Genomic DNA, 19,922 nt, shown 5'->3' on the forward strand with positions numbered 1-19,922 from the left:
TCTGCGCCAACTACCATGGTATAAGTCTCTTCAACATCATAAGATTCAATGGAGCGTACTGAGTGGAAACGAGGTGTCGACAAAAGCGACTCCCTATCGTGCGACTTCTTTAACCAATCGTACGACATAGTTTAGCAAATTAAGAGACAGCGGCTACGCTGGCTAGGTCATGCCGTCCGTATGGATGAAAACGCTCCACCTCTGAGATTATTCGACACAGTACCTGCCGGGGGAAGCAAGGGAAGAGGAAGACAGCTGGGCCTGGTTACACTTGGAATCTCCAATTGGCGTGAAATAGCGGGGAAAGGAACAACGAGTGGCGTACTTATGTAAAGTTGGCTATAATTACGAAAGCGGAAGAAGATATTAAAAATATAAGTTTAAGAGACTGCGGCATCATAGGAACAACGCATTTGTAAAGAATTACTTGAGTATACTTTTTCTAAGCAATACTTCTTCCGCAAAGGTCTATAATCTGAAAAATAGTGATTGTGTATATTCTTCTTTAAATACACACATTCACCTTCTTAATATAGACGTTAGCACACTATGCACTTGCGGCTAAAAATAAACTAGCGTGCAACGATTCACTTTGAAGTTTTATAATCTCTATAAAAAATCGGTGGCTTTGCTGTGAATGCCGCCAACTTCAGCAAAATAAACAACAAACACATTGAAGCCATTCTTCCGCTACTAAATCGCACATATTGGTCACTTCCGCCGCTGTGCGCAATATTCAATTCGCGGCATGCCACACCACACGGCACATTTATGCCATTCATGTGCGCACTTATACTATGTATATATGTATGTGAAAGTGTGCTTGTTTTGTAGTTGCTTTTGCATAAGCCCCCAAATTACGTTTACAACCGAGAACAAAGTCAGCCGGCCTAGCGTGCTGGAGGAAGGCGCTGCCTGCTGCTGGCAAACTTTATATCCATAATTAAAAGCTAACAAAGCGGTGAACATAAAAATAAATGAACTCACCGAGCTCCGCTTTTAACACATCATCAGCGCCAGTGGATGCCCGGGCTGTGGTCAAAGCCACTGTACTGCCCAACAGGCTGTAGTTCTTATCGTCGTCGTCAGCGCTGTCGTCGTGCGCGTCCTCGTACACATCCTCGTCGCTGCTCTCGTTGTCGCCGTTGCTGTCGTTATGCTTGTTGTTGTCGCTGTTGTTGCTGCCTTTATTGACGGCGTCCTGTTGGCCATCAGCGGCATCATCATCATAATCATCATTTTTGTCACTGCGTATGACATGTGACACGGCGGCAGCTGCTGCCACCACTGTTGCTGCGGCAAGTGATTGAGCGTTTGCGGCTTTTGTTGTTGGCGGTAATGATGTCGATGATGTTGCCGCTATCGTTGCTGCCTTTATTGCTGGTGATGAATGCGCCGACCTGCCGGCATTTTGTTGAGTAAGCAACATTTTCGTGCCACCAAATGACACAGTTTTCTCGTCGGCGCTGCAACTTTGTTGTTGTTGGCTGCCGCCGCTAGTGCTGTTTTTATTACTGCTAACGTAACTGCTAGCAGTGGTGGGGCCTTCGCCGCCTGCGTCAGTAGTTATGGGACTTAAATCCTCATAATGCATTGCGTCTGTTGCACTGCTGGAGGCTGCAGCACGCATTTCAATGGCTGCCTCATCAAAATTATAGCCATCATAATCGTGCACCGCATTTTCAGCGCTATTGTTGTTGCTGTTAATGTAGCTATTGCTTGCTTGAGCAATCACTTGCGTTACAAAATCGGAATATTGTTGCAATTCCGCCAGCAATGCATCCTGTGTTGGCAGCGTTAGTGACAACGGCGTCGCTTGTCCATGGGGATGTGTGCTTTCGGCTTCGGAAATATTTTCCAGACGTTGTAAGCGCTGTTGTTCGCGTTTGCGATTGTAATACTCGTAATTGGTTGTGGATTTGGGCGACTGTCGATGGCTGGCATCGAACCCTTCATCCAAACCTTTGCCATCCTCTTTGTCAGTTGAAAGCTCCTGCATTTCAGCAAACTCAGTGGCTTCATCACTGCTCGCCATGTCACAGTCTAACGCATGTACGATGCGCTCTTCTTCGCGAAACTGCACTTTCTTTCGTGTCTGTGGCAGTGGAATGTAAAATTGCGATTTGGTCGTGGGCGAGGGGCTCGCTGCGGCTGTTCGACGTTGATTACTAGGTGTCATTGCTTTTGCGCCAATGCTAGCTGCCCCAACGGGTAATAATGTTTGCTGATCCTTGGCAATTGGCGAGTCGGCGCCACTCTCCGAGGTATTGGATGTGGGACGTTTCAGTATCGACTTGATGTTTTGGTTTGGCGTCACTGTCAATACCATAACACGTTCCTCGTCTAGTGCGTTGGCAGGCGATTTACTAGCTTCACCCTTAGAGCGGCTATGTTCCGCTTCGCTATCAGCACTTTCACTCGATTCAGATTTGCGTAGACGTGGCGGCCGACTTGGTTGTGTGGACGTTTGTGTCGCGGAGGAGGAATCGTGTGATTTTCCCTGCATTTCATTACGTTTGGACTGCTGTTTGCTCGCAGACTTTTTCGTCGTTTCAGCGACTATAATGCTCTCATAGCTGCGCCCATCCTCGCTTTGTTTGATTAATGATTTGGTTGTAGTTTTGCCACCCAAGCTAATGCGTTGCCCGGCAATTGCCTGAACATTATTGTAGTTACGTTTGCCGTGTATTTCTTCGTCATATGAGCTGCTACCATCCTCCTCGCTGTTGTTTACACACGTATTTGGCGCGCCAGCTGTGCGACTCTCACGTCGCAATACCGTCGTTTTATTTTCTGCCTTTGATTTCGGCGCGCGTAGCGTTTGCGCTGCTTGATTATTGCTTTTGGCAGTCATGCGTGAACCGCCAACTACCAGGTTGGAGGCAAATGGTGGCGCTTCTTCGGTGAGTGCGGCGTCTGCCACATTAAAGTCGTCATTTGGTGGCATGAACTCATTCTGTGAAGCCGATTTGGCGCTGGAGCCGGCAGTTGGCGTGGCTGGTTTGCAGCGTGTTGGCGTTGTGGGTGTTGTCGAGCCACTACTCGAAGATTGGCTGTGTGAGATCAGATCATATGGATTAACATTACAGCGTAATATGGAACGCCGTGTGGCATTACTCTCGCCACTGATTGTGCCGGTGGCATTTAAAAGCGTATCTGTGTCCTCTACCAGCCAGCAATCGGGCTCCTCCCGCATACTCGCATTGGACACATTCTGCTTGTGGTGGTACGACGTCGGCAACTGACCACGTTTACGGCTACGTCCACGTACGGGACTTGCACTCTTGCCACGACTACGCAGTTTGTCCTTATCTCGTGTGCTACCTGCCGCGTCGCGTCCACCACCACTGGTAGTGCTACTGTTGCCCGGCTCGGGTGACAGCAGACGCGTACGCCGCATCAAATCATACGGATCTTTCTGCGGGTCAAGTATAGTGGGACGTGCTTTTTTCGTAGTGCTTACTACGCGTACGGTGGCCGCACCACTGCTACGCATTTTCGTGGTGGCCAACATACCGCCAGCTGCGAGACGCATAGTACCACCGATGGGCGTCAAGGGTAGGCGTGAACCTTTACACTTTTTACATACGCTTGCCTTCTTCACATCGCGTTTGGTGCCGTTCAAGTACTCGGGGCACGAACAGATGACCACTGCCAACGGTTGCATGTAATTGCCGGGTGACGATGATGCCTGCGGCATAAAGTGGTGGTATGACGGGCGCGCGGGTATGCCGCGTACGGTGCCGTAAATCCATGGCTCTGCGTATTTCATAGAGCGTGAGAGGGAACTTGGTAAATACTCATAGCCGCCATTGACACCGCCACCGCCGACGCCACCATTGCCGATGTGATAATCACTAAGTTGCAGTGTTGGTAAATGCATTGTTGCTGCCACTGTCTGATATTGCTGTACGTGTACTTGGTGGCGACCAAAATTATTTGCATTATATGCTGAATCTTGTGTTATTTTCGTTTTCGTTATTGTCTGTCTTGTTATTGCTGCCGCAGCGGCTAAGTTCTCTGTTTGATGTAAGCCTGTCACCGTTGCGCTGGACTCCGTCGTGTATGTGCTTGCGGTTGCTGCTGATGTGGCGTTGCTGCTCTCTGTGGTTTTCGTAATCTTGAGCCGTTGACTCCAGGTTTTCTTTGATTTGTCGTACATCGGCGAATACTGTGAAATACAAGAGCAAGTGAAGAAAAGAAAAAACGAAAGTGAAAGATCAAGATTTGGTGATTGCATTATTAAGGGTGCGGAGTGAGCAGAGGCTTTGTATTGCCAAGTAATTGGCTGCCATTAATTTGCAGAATAACTCTTGTTTATTTGGCATAAGATTGTAGCTGCTTCGTACTTTGTTTGCAATTTCGTACGTGCCGAAGGTACGGTACGTGGCAGCGTTGCAGCAAAAGTGGCGAGTTAGTGACTAAGGTGTATATGTTTGTATGGTCGGCCGCAAGGGCAATGCGAGCAAGCTGCGGCCGTGCCAGATTTTCTTTTCGCCACCTCGGTTGCAACGGCTGTAGCTTATGGTGTGGCAGCCAATTGCTTGAATGTAGATTAGCCTAGCTTACCTTGTTGTTTTTGCGCACATAATCTCAATTGGAAGAGCTCTTGCACTTTTTCACCGAGTTGTTGTTGCATGCAGGTAAATCACAATCAATAACCGTAAACTGAAAATGAAATAAGCAAAAGAAAAAATTTTTAATAAAACAGGGAAGGGATTAAAAAGTAAGCTTGAAAAAGAAAAAAAATAAATGTAATGTGATTAAAGAATTTTTCTTGGTTCAGAGAATTATAATTTGCAACATTGTAGCATCACATTAACTTAAGTCAGTGCTAGTAATATCACATTGGCTAGAGCTTTAAGCGGCTCAGCCATACAGTCAAGGAAAAATTGCTAAAAGGCGGAAGAGAACGCGTAGTTATGAGTCTGTACTCATTTCCGCAATCTTTGAGATTTTATTTCCTTACGCAAAGTGAATATTATGTTAATGAAAATCTAATCAAATGAGGCAACAAAGTTTCGATTAATAAAAAATATTCTAGAAATATGCATTGCGTGCAAAAAATAACTTTTTTCGATCTTCATAATATGTCATGATGGACGTGAAATAAGAAAACTATGCGCTCAGCATGAGAAACGTTTTGAGCAGCCGCCGAAGCACTCTAAAGGTCCTAAATCATCATCCCCGTGAGCTTTGGTCTGCTGCACAAGTGCACTACAGAGAGATAGATAGATAGATAGAAATATTGAGGCTTTGCACTGTGATCTATGGTCTTCTTTATATATATTACATATGGGCCACAAGTATCAAGCATTTTGAACAATTCCAGCAGCCTCATGGCCGAGACTGAGGTAAAGTGATCCCTGTCCGGGTAGATGGAACCAAGGGCCCTGTAGACATCCCGGTCTTTTTCGTTTTCTTTAGAATATTGTATCCCAAGCTTCTACCTCAACTTCGTGAATCCATCTTAAGCACGGTCTTCCCCTTGCTTTAGTGCGGAATGCTGTGTCCTCTACAACTTTTTTCTGCACTCTCTTGTTGTGCATTATCGTTACATGACCAAGCGAGCTTAGTGATAAAGGGTATAACATTTTTACCTTTCATAAGTTGGTCTAGCTCATTGTTCCATCTTGTACGCCACTAGTCATTATCTTTAATTGCTAGAAAGATTTTCCTTAGGAGCCTACTTTCGAAATTTCGAAGTTTGGTTTTGTTCTTTTCAAGTAGCCTCCGTGATTCTGTTCCACAGCACAATACTGGCCGAATGATAGCTTTGTATAGTGCCAATTCATAATGTTTACTAAATTTGATTCGACCTATTCGACCTATTCAAGACACCAATATAGAATGCTCGAGATTAAATCAAATCCAAAAAATCATCTAACACCAAAGAAATTTCATTCGGCTATTCAATTACACCTGGAGGTCACTTCTTGTGAAATATGCGGAAAATTTAGTCGCAAGCTGTCATCAAAGATTCCAGGCTCTATTAGACATTGTGGAAGGTTGGATCTAGTAGTGAATAAACGTCAGTTATAACAAAACAGTGGAACAAATGTTAAAACACGCAATGCCCGACGAGTCGTACTTAATTTGCTATGCAGACGACTATGCAGCAGTAATTACAGCACGAGACACCGAAGAACCGCGAAGAAAACTTAATCACGTCGTGATAAGGACTCAAGCTCAAGTTACACAACCTCCAGCTCTCTACAGAAAAAACAGAGCTGCTATTGCTAACAAATAAGCACATACCCCTAGAAATAAGTATGCAAACATCTACGGATATTCTTAGCAGTAAACTACCTAGGCGTAAGACACCAGACTAACCTTCTTAGTACAAATCCAGCACGTCACAGAAGAGACAAAAAAAAAAGAAATCCATTATTTTTGTATTAAATTGGAAGAGTTACTTAGCTTAGCAAGAACGGTTTAGCCTATTGCCAAAAAGCTAGGGCTGTCGATTTTCATAGACTTTTTTTGGGGCAATTTTACATTACAATCTCCCAGCCAAGCTTCCGGAGCATCTCGCAAGCTAATAACGATATGAGCAGCCAGACGTTGTACAGACGGAATGAAATTCTTCTCCTTTTAGCCAAATCTGACTGCTTCTGGGCGACTGCTGCCTTTATACGATAGAGTCATTGAAAGTACAAGTTGAGCTGGAGCGGCTGTTTGTAGATGATTTTCTGCCAATCGCACCAAGCATTTAGCAAAACTTTCCTGACCTCCTATTCCTATCTCCTATTCTCCTACGTCCGCTTTCACTTGACGTTGTCGTAAGTAACCCGTTCAACAGAAGCTATCCACTTCGGAAATAAGTCCATTTTGTCTGCAGCGATTCGCAGACAAAAATGCGGTACATGATGTTTCTTGCGTTAAATCATGTGACACCCATATAAAGAGCTTCTTTTATATCCATCCTCGGCAATCGAAACAGTAATTACTGAAAGTTGGATTCGACGATTTCCATTATCTGGGGACAACTGGGCAACTCTGTGAAATATGTGAATATAGTGAGGTATTTTGACCTTCTCAAGCGACATCGCTTCGACGTTTTCGTTTTTGATGAGCGATTGACCGTCAATGGCGACCATTATCGCGACATGATAACCGACTATTTGTTGCCTGAAATTGACGCTCGTGATCTCGGCGACATAACTGTACGAGTATAGCTTCAATGAGACCATTGTTCATTCAGTGCATTTATTTGAGAGAACATTTTGGTGAGCAGATAATTTCACGTTTTGGACCGGTCAATGCCCACAAAGATCGTGTGATATTACACCGTTAAACTTTTTCCTGTGGGGATATGTAAAGTCTAAAGTCTATGTGGACAATTCCGCTAGTAGCCAACCCTTGGAACAAAACATCCCGCGTGTTATTCGCCAGTCACCGGTCGAAATGCTCGAAAGAGTCAGTGAAAATTGTACTCAATGGATTGAGCATTTGAGACGTAGCCGCAACCAACATTTGATAGAGATAATCTTCAGAAAATAAATGCCAAAGAATGTTCTTTCGAATGATAGCAAACATTCCCCACTAAATTTGATGTTTCTGTGATTTTTCTTTAAAAGAATAGGGAATCTAGAAATGGATAACTCTATATATTGTATATAAATCTATATCTATGCCTTATGGTCCCATCTCATTTAATTTTTTTTCTTTATTTAATTTTAAACGGGAAATAATCTCGTCCTACCACTACAAAGTGTTGTAGAAAGCAACAATGTAGCTACAAATACAACAATTGGCGATGCAACACTTTTGGTGAACTCATGTTTTTTTCGCCTAGAAATTGTATTAAATGGAGGGCCAAATGGCATGCAGCAACATGAAATTGTAACTATTTCTGAAGTGTTGTGGTGTAAACACGAAAATATATTCAACAATGCAGCGAGGAGAGCTAAGAAAAATGTGAAAAATAGTGGAGGTGTAACGGTGATATTAGCAATAGGAGAAATACACAACTAAGCTGCAACAACTGCAACAATGGCAGGCAGCATTTAACAAAGTTTTTGAAGTGTTGCATGTAGGATGTACTATATAAGAAAAAGAATAAGCAAAAAAGGACTATGAGTAAGGCAACAACACAATAAATAAATGTAGCATGCTACAACAAACAACAGGCAACATAATAAATGTTGCAGCGATTCAAAATGAGCAGGAAAATTGTATTACATGGAGCGGGCGTTCGCGGCACAACAATAACAACACCACAGAGCCCACACACACCATGAAACTGACAACAAGCGTAACAGCGAAACTACCGGTGAGCTTTGCCTAAGCGTAAATGACAACGGAGTGAATAAAAGAGATAGAAAGGGATCCGACAAAGAGCGCAGAAATTGGTATAAATTATATGAAGCAAATAGCATAAAGGGGAGTGAAGACGAACGAATAAGCAAAGTTGCGTATCCTGCATTTTGATTAATATCCGGCACACAGCTGCAAGCGCGTACCAGCTTCCGAGTGAGTGAGCTTTAAGTGGGCGACTACTGGCCGCGCTGACACACAGACGGCAACCATAGCGGTCATCCGCTACAACATACAGTGCGCTGGCACAATGGCCAAAGCGTGACCAACAATATCATATTGCATTGTAGACACACACAAACAACAAGAGCAACAACACGCACACATCAATCCAACTCACAGACACCTTTTGCTAGACGGGCTACTACGGGATGGGAACCGTACAGTGAACCCGATACGCCATTCACAAACAAGAATAGGAAAACACTTTAATTTCGGCTGTAGCGAAGCATCCTTACAAGAAATTGATTTTGATCGACCAGTTTGTATGGCAGCTAAATGCTATAGTAGTCCGATTTGAACAATTTCTTCGGATATTGTATCTTTGTTTTAGATAATAACCCAAGCCAAATTTCTTGAAGATATCTCGTTAAATCACAAAGGGGTCCATACAAGGACTTGATTCCAATTGTTCAGTTTGTATGGCAACTATAAGCTATAGTAGTCCGATTTGAATAATTTCTTCGGATATTGCATCTTTGTCTTAGATAATAATTCAAGCCAAATTTCTTGAAGATATCTCGTCAAATCAAAAAGGTTTCCATACAAGGCCTTGATGTCGATCGTTCAGTTTGTATGACAGCTATATGCTATAGTAGTCCGATCTAAACCATTTCTTCGTATATTGCACCTTTGTCTTGAGTAACAACCCAATACCAAATTTCGTGGAGGTATCTCGTCAAATCGAAAAGGTTTCCTTACAGGCACTTGATTCTAATTGTGCAGTTTGTATGGCAACTATATGATATAGTGATTTGATATAAGCAGTTCCGACAAATAAGTATGTTCTTCGTAAGAAAATGATATGTGCAAAATTTCAGATCGATATCTCAAAAACTAGATGGACAAACAGATGAAGATGGCTAAACTGACTGAGCTCATCAAGCCGATCTTTTACTTTTATATAGTATGCATATTTTACAGGGTCTCCGTCATTTCCTTCTGGGTATTAAAAACTTCGTGGCCAACTGAAGATACCCCATTCTGTGTATAACACACAAAAGAAAGAAAAAGTGGGAAAAATACTTGTTGCCAGCGGTCATTCGTGCAACTTTATTGTGGCAGCAAACTTGGTAAGTACAACAGCAACGGCACTACTTTGATGTGGGTGTCGCTGAATAGAAAAATGAACGAACAAACATCCTATATACCTAGTGAAGTGCTATTAAAAGACGTGTTGTAAGAGAGCAGCAAAACATAACTGAACTTATACAAGCGAGTTAACAGCATTGCTCCCAATTCTGGGCCAAAACTATGTAGCTACGTGTACGCCGGCAGTTGCTTACCAAGTTTGCGCCGTCATGTAAGCGTCCAAGGAAATCTGTAAATAAAAGGGAACAGAGAAGAATCGAAATGAAAAAAAAAAACACTTTTCGTTTGTATTGAATGCTGTCGAAATCGCAGCCAGGGGGCGGAAAAGTGCGAGCGCAGTGAGTAAGTATAATGAAATTCGTAGAAAAATTGTAATAAATTGAAAGTCCAGTTCCAGTAACTGCAGCAGCGGCTCGCTCAGCTGCCATATTTTTGTTATGTTGCTATTGGTATCGTTGTTGTTGTGCTACATTTTCTGTGCAACTTTATGCATGCGTTGCACATGAACAGGCGAAATTTATCAACAATTTGCGGTGTTGTTATCAAAGTGGCTACAAGTTTGTGGGTGGGTGGCGAGTTGAGAGATAGTAAGAGGTACTACGAGCACAGGGAAACCAGGTAACATTTTCTTGTATGTCTATGGTTTGAGGAAGTTCCGTATTTATAGTTGGACGCTCTGCATGTAAGTAGTCCTAATTCAAAGCAGAAATTTATATTTTAATGTTGAGTGTTCAATAGCTTTTGTTTTAGTATTGACTTATGGGACTTAGTCGGATCTTTTTTTGAAAAATTCAACTTTTTTCTGAAAGTATAATATCTTGCAAATATCGTCTGAAAATTTTAGGTAAATCCGACCCATAACTTTCGAGTTAATCGATAATTAGCAGACGGTTTTCAGGTGCTCTGGAACAAAATTTATGTGTTTAGAACTGGCGACCACGGTATCTCGAATACGGCTCTGTAGATTTCAATGAAATTTATTTATACAACTTATGTCTGTTGAAAAAATTCTTTTTATTTGGTGCTTTTTTTTATAAAGTTAGGTTAGGTTCAACTGGTAGGTCAATAAGCCACGCATAGACCAGTTTTGGACCTTTGTTTTTACCAGATGGAGTTCACCCTTTAGGGCGCTTTCGCTTGACGCCAATTTTAACACACTCTGCGGCCTCACTATCGATATATCCTCCCGTGTATCATTCTGTGGCGACCCCAGATGCTTACAGCGTAGTCTTGCAAAGCACATGAGATGTTCCATTGTTTCCCTGGTGCCCTGCCCTTAACGTTTCCTCAGTTTCCTCGAACTTTCAGCCTCATTCTGCGGCTTTGTGCCGCCATCAGACCAGTTAGTATTCCGACCATGTTCCTACAGTCTTTTCGGTTTTTTTATATACAACTAACTGGTTTTTCGCCAAAAGCTGGAAAAATATTTCTTGAGGTCGCCTTTTTGTTGATGAAAGGAAAAAGTATGGTTCAGGAACTAAGCTATCAATAAAAAAGCTAATTTTTTCTGTCCAAATGATTTTAGACGAATTTCCAAGGATTAGTTCTGGTCATCGCAAGGAGCTTCGGTAGGAATTAGATTAACACAAAAAGCCATTACTTTTAAAATCAATAGTTTTTTCGCCTAATATTAATATGTCAGTTATAAAGGTCTCTTACCGGTAGATAATATCGAAATATTCTCTTCTTCCTATGAAATATATGTAAGGAAAAGGTCCTTATAAAATATAGGGTGATTTTTTAAGAGCTTGATAACTTTTAAAAAAAAAAAACGCATAAAATTTGCAAAATCTCATCGGTTCTTTATTTGAAACGTTAGATTGGTTCTTGACATTAAGTTTTTGAAGATAATTTAATTTAATGGGACCGCGGCTGCGTCTTAGGTGGTCCATTCGGAAAGTCCAATTTTGGGCAACTTTTTCGAGCATTTCGGCCGGAATAGCCCGAATTTCTTCGGAAATGTTGTCTTCCAAAGCTGGAATAGTTGCTGGCTTATTTCTGTAGACTTTAGACTTGACGTAGCCCCACAAAAAATAGTCTAAAGGCGTTAAATCGCATGATCTTGGTGGCCAACTTACGGGTCCATTTCTTGAGATGAATTGTTGTCCGAAGTTTTCCCTCAAAATGGCCATAGAATCGCGAGCTGTGTGGCATGTAGCGCCATCTTGTTGAAACCACATGTCAACCAAGTTCAGTTCTTCCATTTTTGGCAACAAAAAGTTTGTTAGCATCGAACGATAGCGATCGCCATTCACCGTAACGTTGCGTCCAACAGCATTTTTGAAAAAATACGGTCCAATGATTCCACCAGCGTACAAACCACACCAAACAGTGCATTTTTCGGGATGCATGGGCAGTTCTTGAACGGCTTCTGGTTGCTCTTCACCCCAAATGCGGCAATTTTGCTTATTTACGTAGCCATTCAACCAGAAATGAGCCTCATCGCTGAACAAAATTTGTCCGAAAAAAAAAAAAAACCGAACACTGATTTTGGTAATAAAATTCAATGATTTGCAAGCGTTGCTCGTTAGTAAGTCTATTCATGATGAAATGTCAAAGCATACTGAGCATCTTTCTCTTTGACACCATGTCTGAAATCCCACGTGATCTGTCAAATACTAATGCATGAAAATCCTAACCTCAAAAAAATCACCCGTTATATAAGCTATTCGAACTCGGTTTGCAGCACTCAGGTTTTGGGGATAACATCGGATAATGAAAGTTGAACTCGGCAAAGCATAAAGCCGTCTCGTGACGGTCGACACAATACCACATTGGGATAATTATAGAAAGGAAAAGTAGTAATGTGAGCCATGGAATTCCTATACATTTATCATGCAACCGAGGATAATGAGTCTTAATTTCTGACAAGAATTTTGAAATTGTCGATATTCTGCGACCATAAGAAAAATCCTTCTGAGGCATAAAAATAAACCGAAAACTCCTTTCCAAACCAAATAAGTAGAAGTACAACATATATCAAACTTTGGCGGTCTCCATTTGTGCCTTTACACCGAAATTCTCTATCATTTCTTCCATTTGTGCAAACAGCATTTCACTGTACCGTTACAAGCAAAAGTGTGCGCTGAAGTTTTCTGGCAGTACATGCAACAACAGCAATCTACTACACCTTTAGGTCAGTGCGGGATAAGAAGCATACACACACTACAACTACAAATAAATCGTGAGCTGAAAATGTTCTTCGTTAGTAGTCGTGTCACGCCCAACTCCCCGCTGCATTGTGTTATGCTTTGGAATCTGCTGCCACTGGTCACTTGCTTTTCACTGGCAACCACTTGCTATTTGCTGCTTGCCACCTTTTGCGCAATTGAGCTAAATACAATTTGTCATTGTAAATTTACGTTTATTCTGGAGGATTGCTGTTGCACGGAAACTTTGTCAAGCTCTCACAAATGACCAAGTAAGCTGACTGCGTTACCGTCTGTCTCTACCGCAAATGCACTGCAGTTGGCCAATTGTATATATATATATGTATGTATATGTATGTACCTATATATGAAGTTGTGTGCCTATGTCAATGTAGCACTTGCAGCTGTTCGCTGATATCAACTTTTACTAAAGTTTTTTTGCATTATTAGGCGCTCCACAGGGGTCTTCACAGTTAGCACACAAACTTTCTGTACACATAATTTGACGACTTTTACTTGACCTGATTTAAAAATTTAATATTTAGTTGATATCCATATTTAATCAGAGTTTTAAGATGTAACTGCGTGAGAAGGGAGGATCCAGAAGAGCTTTGGTCTATGAGTTTCCGTTTATTGGTTTCGATGCAATGTACATCCTAATAGCCGCTCTTCAATTGTAGTTATTTCAGTCAATAATTGAGTTGCTTCTATCTCGTGAAGCCTTCGAGAATTGAGAAATACAGAAATATATGAAATCATTTACTTGGCCTCAAGAACGAAGGGTGAATGTATATGGCCATCATTAGACCAATTCTAACTTATGGAGTATTGGTTTGGTGGCCAGCATTAAATAAGCAAAATAATACCAGGAAACTAAATGGAGTACAAAGAGCAGCCTGTGCAAGGGTTACCGAAACTATCAAGTCTTGCCCGACTGATGCGATATACCCTTGCATCACCTTCCCATAAACGTGTATACTCTGAACTAAATACGAGATATAAGTAAATTAGACTATATCCTACTAAGGTTAGATTTTAATGGACATTTTGAGGTGAGGATTGCCTATAGACGCAAAGGGAACATAGGTATAGTAGAGGAGGAGGATACTACCTCTACTGATGGGTCAAAAGAGGACTGCGGAGTGGGCTGGGAGTATGCCAATGATCTCGAAACCTCCATTTCTGTACGTCTACCAAATTTCCATTTTTCAAGTGGAAGTACTATGTATAGAGAAGGCCTTTGAAGTTCTATTCAATAACTGCGAGAGAATATAGAAAGCAACCACATATTCGGACAGCCAAGCTTGCCTTGTCGACACCACAGATTAATTCAAACATAGTCAACAACTGCAGGAAGGCTTTAAGCCCATTGGCAGATCAACTTCACTTCTCTATAATTTGGGTTTCCGGACACAGGAACATTTTTGGCAATGAAAAGGCGAAAGAGTTTGCAAAGCTAGGACCCTCTGTAGGCGAGTTCAAAGCGGAGCGTGTATTCTGCAAGCTAGGAACGATCAAAAGGGAGCTGTGTAAGCATTTTGAACAAATCGCACACTACAAATATGGCCGAAATATGACAGGAATAATGCAAAGGACCTGCTATCTAGGTCCAGAAGTAGCATATACAAACTTACAACTACTATTACGGAGCACTGGGCTCTTGAAGAGCATGCGCTAAAAATATGCCTGCCATATAACAGTAGTTGCCGCAGCTGCAAACAAGAAGGGAATATGGAAACGGCTTTCCACTTCCAATGCGAATGTCCAATAAACCTTAAATGGTTATTCACATAAGGCTTTTCGATTTTTGAACCAAAATTTCTCACTTTCCACAAAAAACAGCGTCGCGTTGATATTGCTCAGGCCGCAACCACCCAGAGGGTCATGACTGGTGACTGTTTTATGGTTATGACGTGGAAACCTCAAAACAATCATCTCAGTGGAAGCTGGAGCTGGAGTGGTTGCGGAACGATATGGGTTGAGATTTTGGCGAAATGATCACGAATTACGAGGGCAGTATGGGATGGTGCATTATCATGGTGTAAAAACCAAGAATTATCTTTCCACAATTCCGGCCTTTTTAAACGGATAGCGGTACGCAAACGACGCATAAAGTTCAAATAATATTCCTTCTTGACTGTTTGACCGGTTGGAAGGAATACATAATACACGACACCACGATAATCGAGGAAAACAGTCAACATGACCTTGATTTTTGAGCGACTTTGGCGCGACTCTCGGCTCTCTTTTGGCACGATATTCGCTCGATTGATCGGTTGTTTCGGGGTCGTAAGCATAGATCCAAGTCTCATCGCTAGTCATAATGCGTTTCATGACACCCTGGTAGTCGGTAAGCATCGTTTCACACACTTCAACGCGACGCCTTTTTTCCAAAAAATTCAATGTTTTCGGTATCAGTCGAGATTTGGCGCGCAAAACATCCTTCAAAATGGCATTGGCTAAGCCTTTCGATATTCCAACTTCATCAGCAAGGTCTCTAATTGTTAATCGACGGTTTTTCAACACCAAACCATTGATTTGTTGAACGTGAGCTTCGTCGGTTGAGGTTGATGGTCGCCCTGGACGCTTTTCGTCTTCGACACGTTCACGGCTGGCTTGGAACTCACTATACCACTTGTAAACATTTTTTTTTAGACATAGCCTCATCACCAAAGGCTTTCTGCACCATCCTCAATGTATCCGCAGCAGAAAATTGATTCCGTAAACAAACTTGAATGCAAATTCTTTGCTCAACAAATTTCGACATCGCAAAAAACGAAAAACTCACTTTTAGCAGCTCACAAAACGACACGTATCTCAAAGACTAATGAATATTTTGACGTGAAATTTGACATAAATGTGACTGACAGTACTACCAACCTAAAAAAAATAATAATTATCCAAATCCTTCGACGCGCGCAGTTTAAATTCAAATGTCACCTTTTTTTGGGCACAATAGTATAAAAATTGACTTTTCCACCATGATAACGCCCCTACTCACGCACCGTTGCTTGTGCCCGAGCAACACATCACTGGTGCCGCAGTCACCGTATTCCCCAGGCCTGTGCCTGTGACTTTTTTGTTCCCAAAACTGGAGGGACCCATGATAGGACTCTGTTGCGCTGCGATTGAGGATATAAAAACTGCATCGCAGGAGGAACAATTTCACAAAAACGCTAGCAGAAGTGCAATATAACTGAAGTTCATTACTGGGAAGGGACACAACTAGATATTCATATATAAATATCTTCTTAAGAATTACAAAATTAGAGATTTTTTTTAAACAACCCTGTTGAGATGAGCTCCAGTCACCCGAACTAATTCAACTAAAGGGCATCACCGATCAGTGAATACAACACTCTCCACATCGACATGTTTATTCGAAAAAGAAACAGGGCATCACTGACCAGTGAATACAACACTCTCCACATCAACGCGTTAATTAGAAAAACAGGGCATCATTGATCATCTCCACGCCAAACTGTTTTTGTTCCATTTTTCATCTTATACCAACAAGAAGGTGACGCTGTGCCGTTTTTTGTTCTACACAGTTCGAGAAGTCACGTTCGCCGCTACACACGCGCCCGCACCGTCGTTTTAAAACCATTTTTTGAATTTTGCATTTTTGGCACCCACCGGTCTTCTTTTATATAAATAATCGAGTCGTTTGGTGTTTGGCTTCTACCCGTTTTATCCAATGGCGTTTATAACATTTCATTTTTACCTATAACTTGCGTTTTACACCAAAATCATAATTTGATTAAATTTATAAGTGCTTATGTGAAGCCACTGTTGTACGTTCATAAAAGAGATTTGAAAAATTGTTAAACCACCCCGAAGTTATGAGATATTTCTAAGTGAGCCGATCTAGTGCGTTGATTGAAATGTATTTCTAAAAAATTCTGTATCTCAATATTCCACTTTACCTATATACAATAATATTAAGTGTATTTTTGCTAAATAAATAAGTAAAAATTATATTTGAATGTACATGAACCATAAAATTATATACATATACACCTATGCATACATGAACAATATTAGTTTGTGCTTTTTTCGCTAATTCAATAAAAAATTAAATAATCGAGTAAATAAGTAAAAAATGCCCGTAAAATGAATTGATGTATTGTACCTAAAAGTAAAGTGCGGTGCTCAGTAAATGTTCAATAATTTGTGAAGCTGAAAACTAAATAAACCCTAATACTTATATAAATTTTAGTACGATTTTTTGATTGGTCTTTTAACCATCTAATCGGTATGTTTTTAAACGAAATCAGACATTTATATTTTACTTTCATTTTCCTCTATTGTGTCCTCTTCTTTTATCACATTACATCACTTCATTTAACGCAGTTATACTAAAGAGGCTTAGCAGAGCTAACGGGTGATTTTTTTGAGGTTAGGATTTTCATGCATTAGTATTTGACAGATCACGTGGGATTTCAGACATGGTGTCAAAGAGAAAGATGCTCAGTATGCTTTGACATTTCATCATGAATAGACTTACTAACGAGCAACGCTTGCAAATCATTGAATTTTATTACCAAAATCAGTGTTCGGTTCGAAATGTGTTTCGCGCTTTACGTCCGATTTATGATGAGGCTCATTTCTGGTTGAATGGCTACGTAAATAAGCAAAATTGCCGCATTTGGGGTGAAGAGCAACCAGAAGCCGTTCAAGAACTGCCCATGCATCCCGAAAAATGCACTGTTTGGTGTGGTTTGTACGCTGGTGGAATCATTGGACCGTATTTTTTCAAAGATGCTGTTGGACGCAACGTTACGGTGAATGGCGATCGCTATCGTTCGATGCTAACAAACTTTTTGTTGCCAAAAATGGAAGAACTGAACTTGGTTGACATGTGGTTTCAACAAGATGGCGCTACATGCCACACAGCTCGCGATTCTATGGTCATTTTGAGGGAAAACTTCGGACAACAATTCATCTCAAGAAATGGACCCGTAAGTTGGCCACCAAGATCATGCGATTTAACGCCTTTAGACTATTTTTTGTGGGGCTACGTCAAGTCTAAAGTCTACAGAAATAAGCCAGCAACTATTCCAGCTTTGGAAGACAACATTTCCGAAGAAATTCGGGCTATTCCGGCCGAAATGCTCGAAAAAGTTGCCCAAAATTGGACTTTCCGAATGGACCACCTAAGACGCAGCCGCGGTCAACATTTAAATGAAATTATCTTCAAAAAGTAAATGTCATGAACCAATCTAACGTTTCAAATAAAGAACCGATGAGATTTTGCAAATTTTATGCGTTTTTTTTTTAAAAAAAGTTATCAAGCTCTTAAAAATCACCCATTACTTTGCCGATTGATATGATTTGCCTACTCATCAGATTCATTGCCCGGATGCCTGTATCTTCTGACGATTGCGGGGCAATCAAGAGAAAAACTTTATTCATAATAAAAGACAGGAACAATAACCACAGAGCGAATTTCTGATAAGAGAAAACGCTCAGAAAAACTCTTAGTCTTCTGAAAGCTGTTTTTCTTGCAGATCATTCAATATTTCGAAAAACGTCACCAAACTATAGCAACACTATTGCTAAGGAATTAGTTGCCAGAGCGTGACGAATAATTCAAAAACTTTGTTTAGCAAATTGCAACTCGGTCAGCTCTAATGATTTCAATTCTAAAGTGCTGTTGTTGCTTATGCTAATGTAACAGCCATTGTTGTCCTCGCATTTTTGTTGCTAAAGTTTCTACAAGATCAACAATTTCAATAAATAAACACACTTGTTTTCCGCCCTTGGATGCGGCATGGCGAAGAGACAATGCTCTAATTGTTGCTGATTTCATTGCGCTTATTTGTTTTTTGTTGCTATCAAAATCGCTCTTCCGCTGTCCGTCGCTGCATGCAAGGCAAATATGCATTGTCTTCGTTGTTATTGTTGTTGTTGTTGTTACTGCACACACCGCCATGTCATGTCACTAATGACTGTTGCGTTGCTAAGAATATCGCCTTCAGTTGCAGGAAAGAAGATGGCAACTTTGTTGTTGCTGCGTTTAAAGATGTTGCCGATGCGCTCGTTAGCACAGCCTGCAGCGCCAGCGCATATTATACTTATATATTGTACATATATACTTGAACTACAAACGGACACGTAAGCGGAACTTTGCAAGTAAGAATTTGCCAGCAGCTCACTCCTTGTGCCCATTCATTTTGAGCGCTGTGGCAACTTACGTAAAATAGGACGAACTGGCAGCATGTTGCATGCGGTTAGTAGCAGTTCGCTGTCAGTGTTGCCACCATCGCGGTGTGCCGCAACCGCAATAATATCGCTGTGTCGGTGTTTATGCATCCGTCAGCATGTGTATGGGTTTAGGTGTGTGCATGTGTGCGTGTGCATGTGTGTGTGTGGCAGGGCTTGTTTGCATGCCATCTTATTTATTTGCTTCTTTTGCATTTCTTCCTTTTCAATTGCTCCTTCTTGTGAGTTGCAGCAGTTACCACTCTTGTTGTTGATGTTGTTGCCTTTTATAGCAGCTCATACTTATGCAAGCGCACTCGCATGGCACATAAATGCAGCAAAGTTTCACTGGCAATCATCGCAGCGCATTTGCGTACGTATGTATGGACAAAAAATATGTCTTTAATTAGTTTGGAAAGTGGTTGCATCATCGCAGCGTCACAGCCGAAGGAGCACAGTGAATTGTGATTGATGGAAATTGACTCTAATTTTTATAAAAACAGGAAAAATTTCTACTTCGTTTGCACCGAAAATGTAATACCCTTCACAAATTCAAGAGATTTCTCACAGGAACTTAATTTTGATCGGCCAGTTTGTATGGCAACTACATGCTATAATGGCCCGGTGGTATCCGCGGTTCTAATATATGCTTCGTTGTGTAAAATTTTAGATCGAAATCTCAAAAACTAAAGGATTAGTTCGCGACAAACTTAATATACCTTGTTTAGGGTATATTTACAATTGTTTTTCCGTACAAAATCTAGAAACTTTGACTTTCTTCTGCCGCGACAGTACTTCGGTAGAGGGCGTTCCTAGCTAACGAACGATCCGCTAGTCAGTTGTCTCCGAGCACCTGGAGAGTCAGGACAAACATTTTCGCGCGTCGTGTTTCTGTGAGTGGTGCAAGCCGGAAATTCAGCGTTCGTTGGAGCAGAGGTA

The 19,922-nt window shown here is 41.4% G+C and overlaps 1 protein-coding gene across 1 annotated transcript in view; it reads right to left on the reverse strand.

The window, feature by feature from the left end:
• LOC105227122 (uncharacterized) overlaps nt 1-19,922 on the reverse strand; it is a 266,518-nt gene that overhangs the window by 51,651 nt on the left and 194,945 nt on the right. Inside the window, exons 3-4 of the mRNA XM_049459215.1 lie at nt 4,570-4,668; nt 988-4,171 (exon numbers count right to left, since the gene is read on the reverse strand). Of these exons, the coding sequence (XP_049315172.1) occupies nt 988-4,162 (3,175 nt within the window). The 5' untranslated portion in view covers nt 4,163-4,171; nt 4,570-4,668. The remainder of the gene's footprint in view (nt 1-987; nt 4,172-4,569; nt 4,669-19,922) is intronic.

This window comes from Bactrocera dorsalis, chromosome 5, assembly GCF_023373825.1.
Source record: "Bactrocera dorsalis isolate Fly_Bdor chromosome 5, ASM2337382v1, whole genome shotgun sequence".
NCBI classification, from domain to species: Eukaryota; Metazoa; Arthropoda; class Insecta; order Diptera; family Tephritidae; genus Bactrocera; species Bactrocera dorsalis.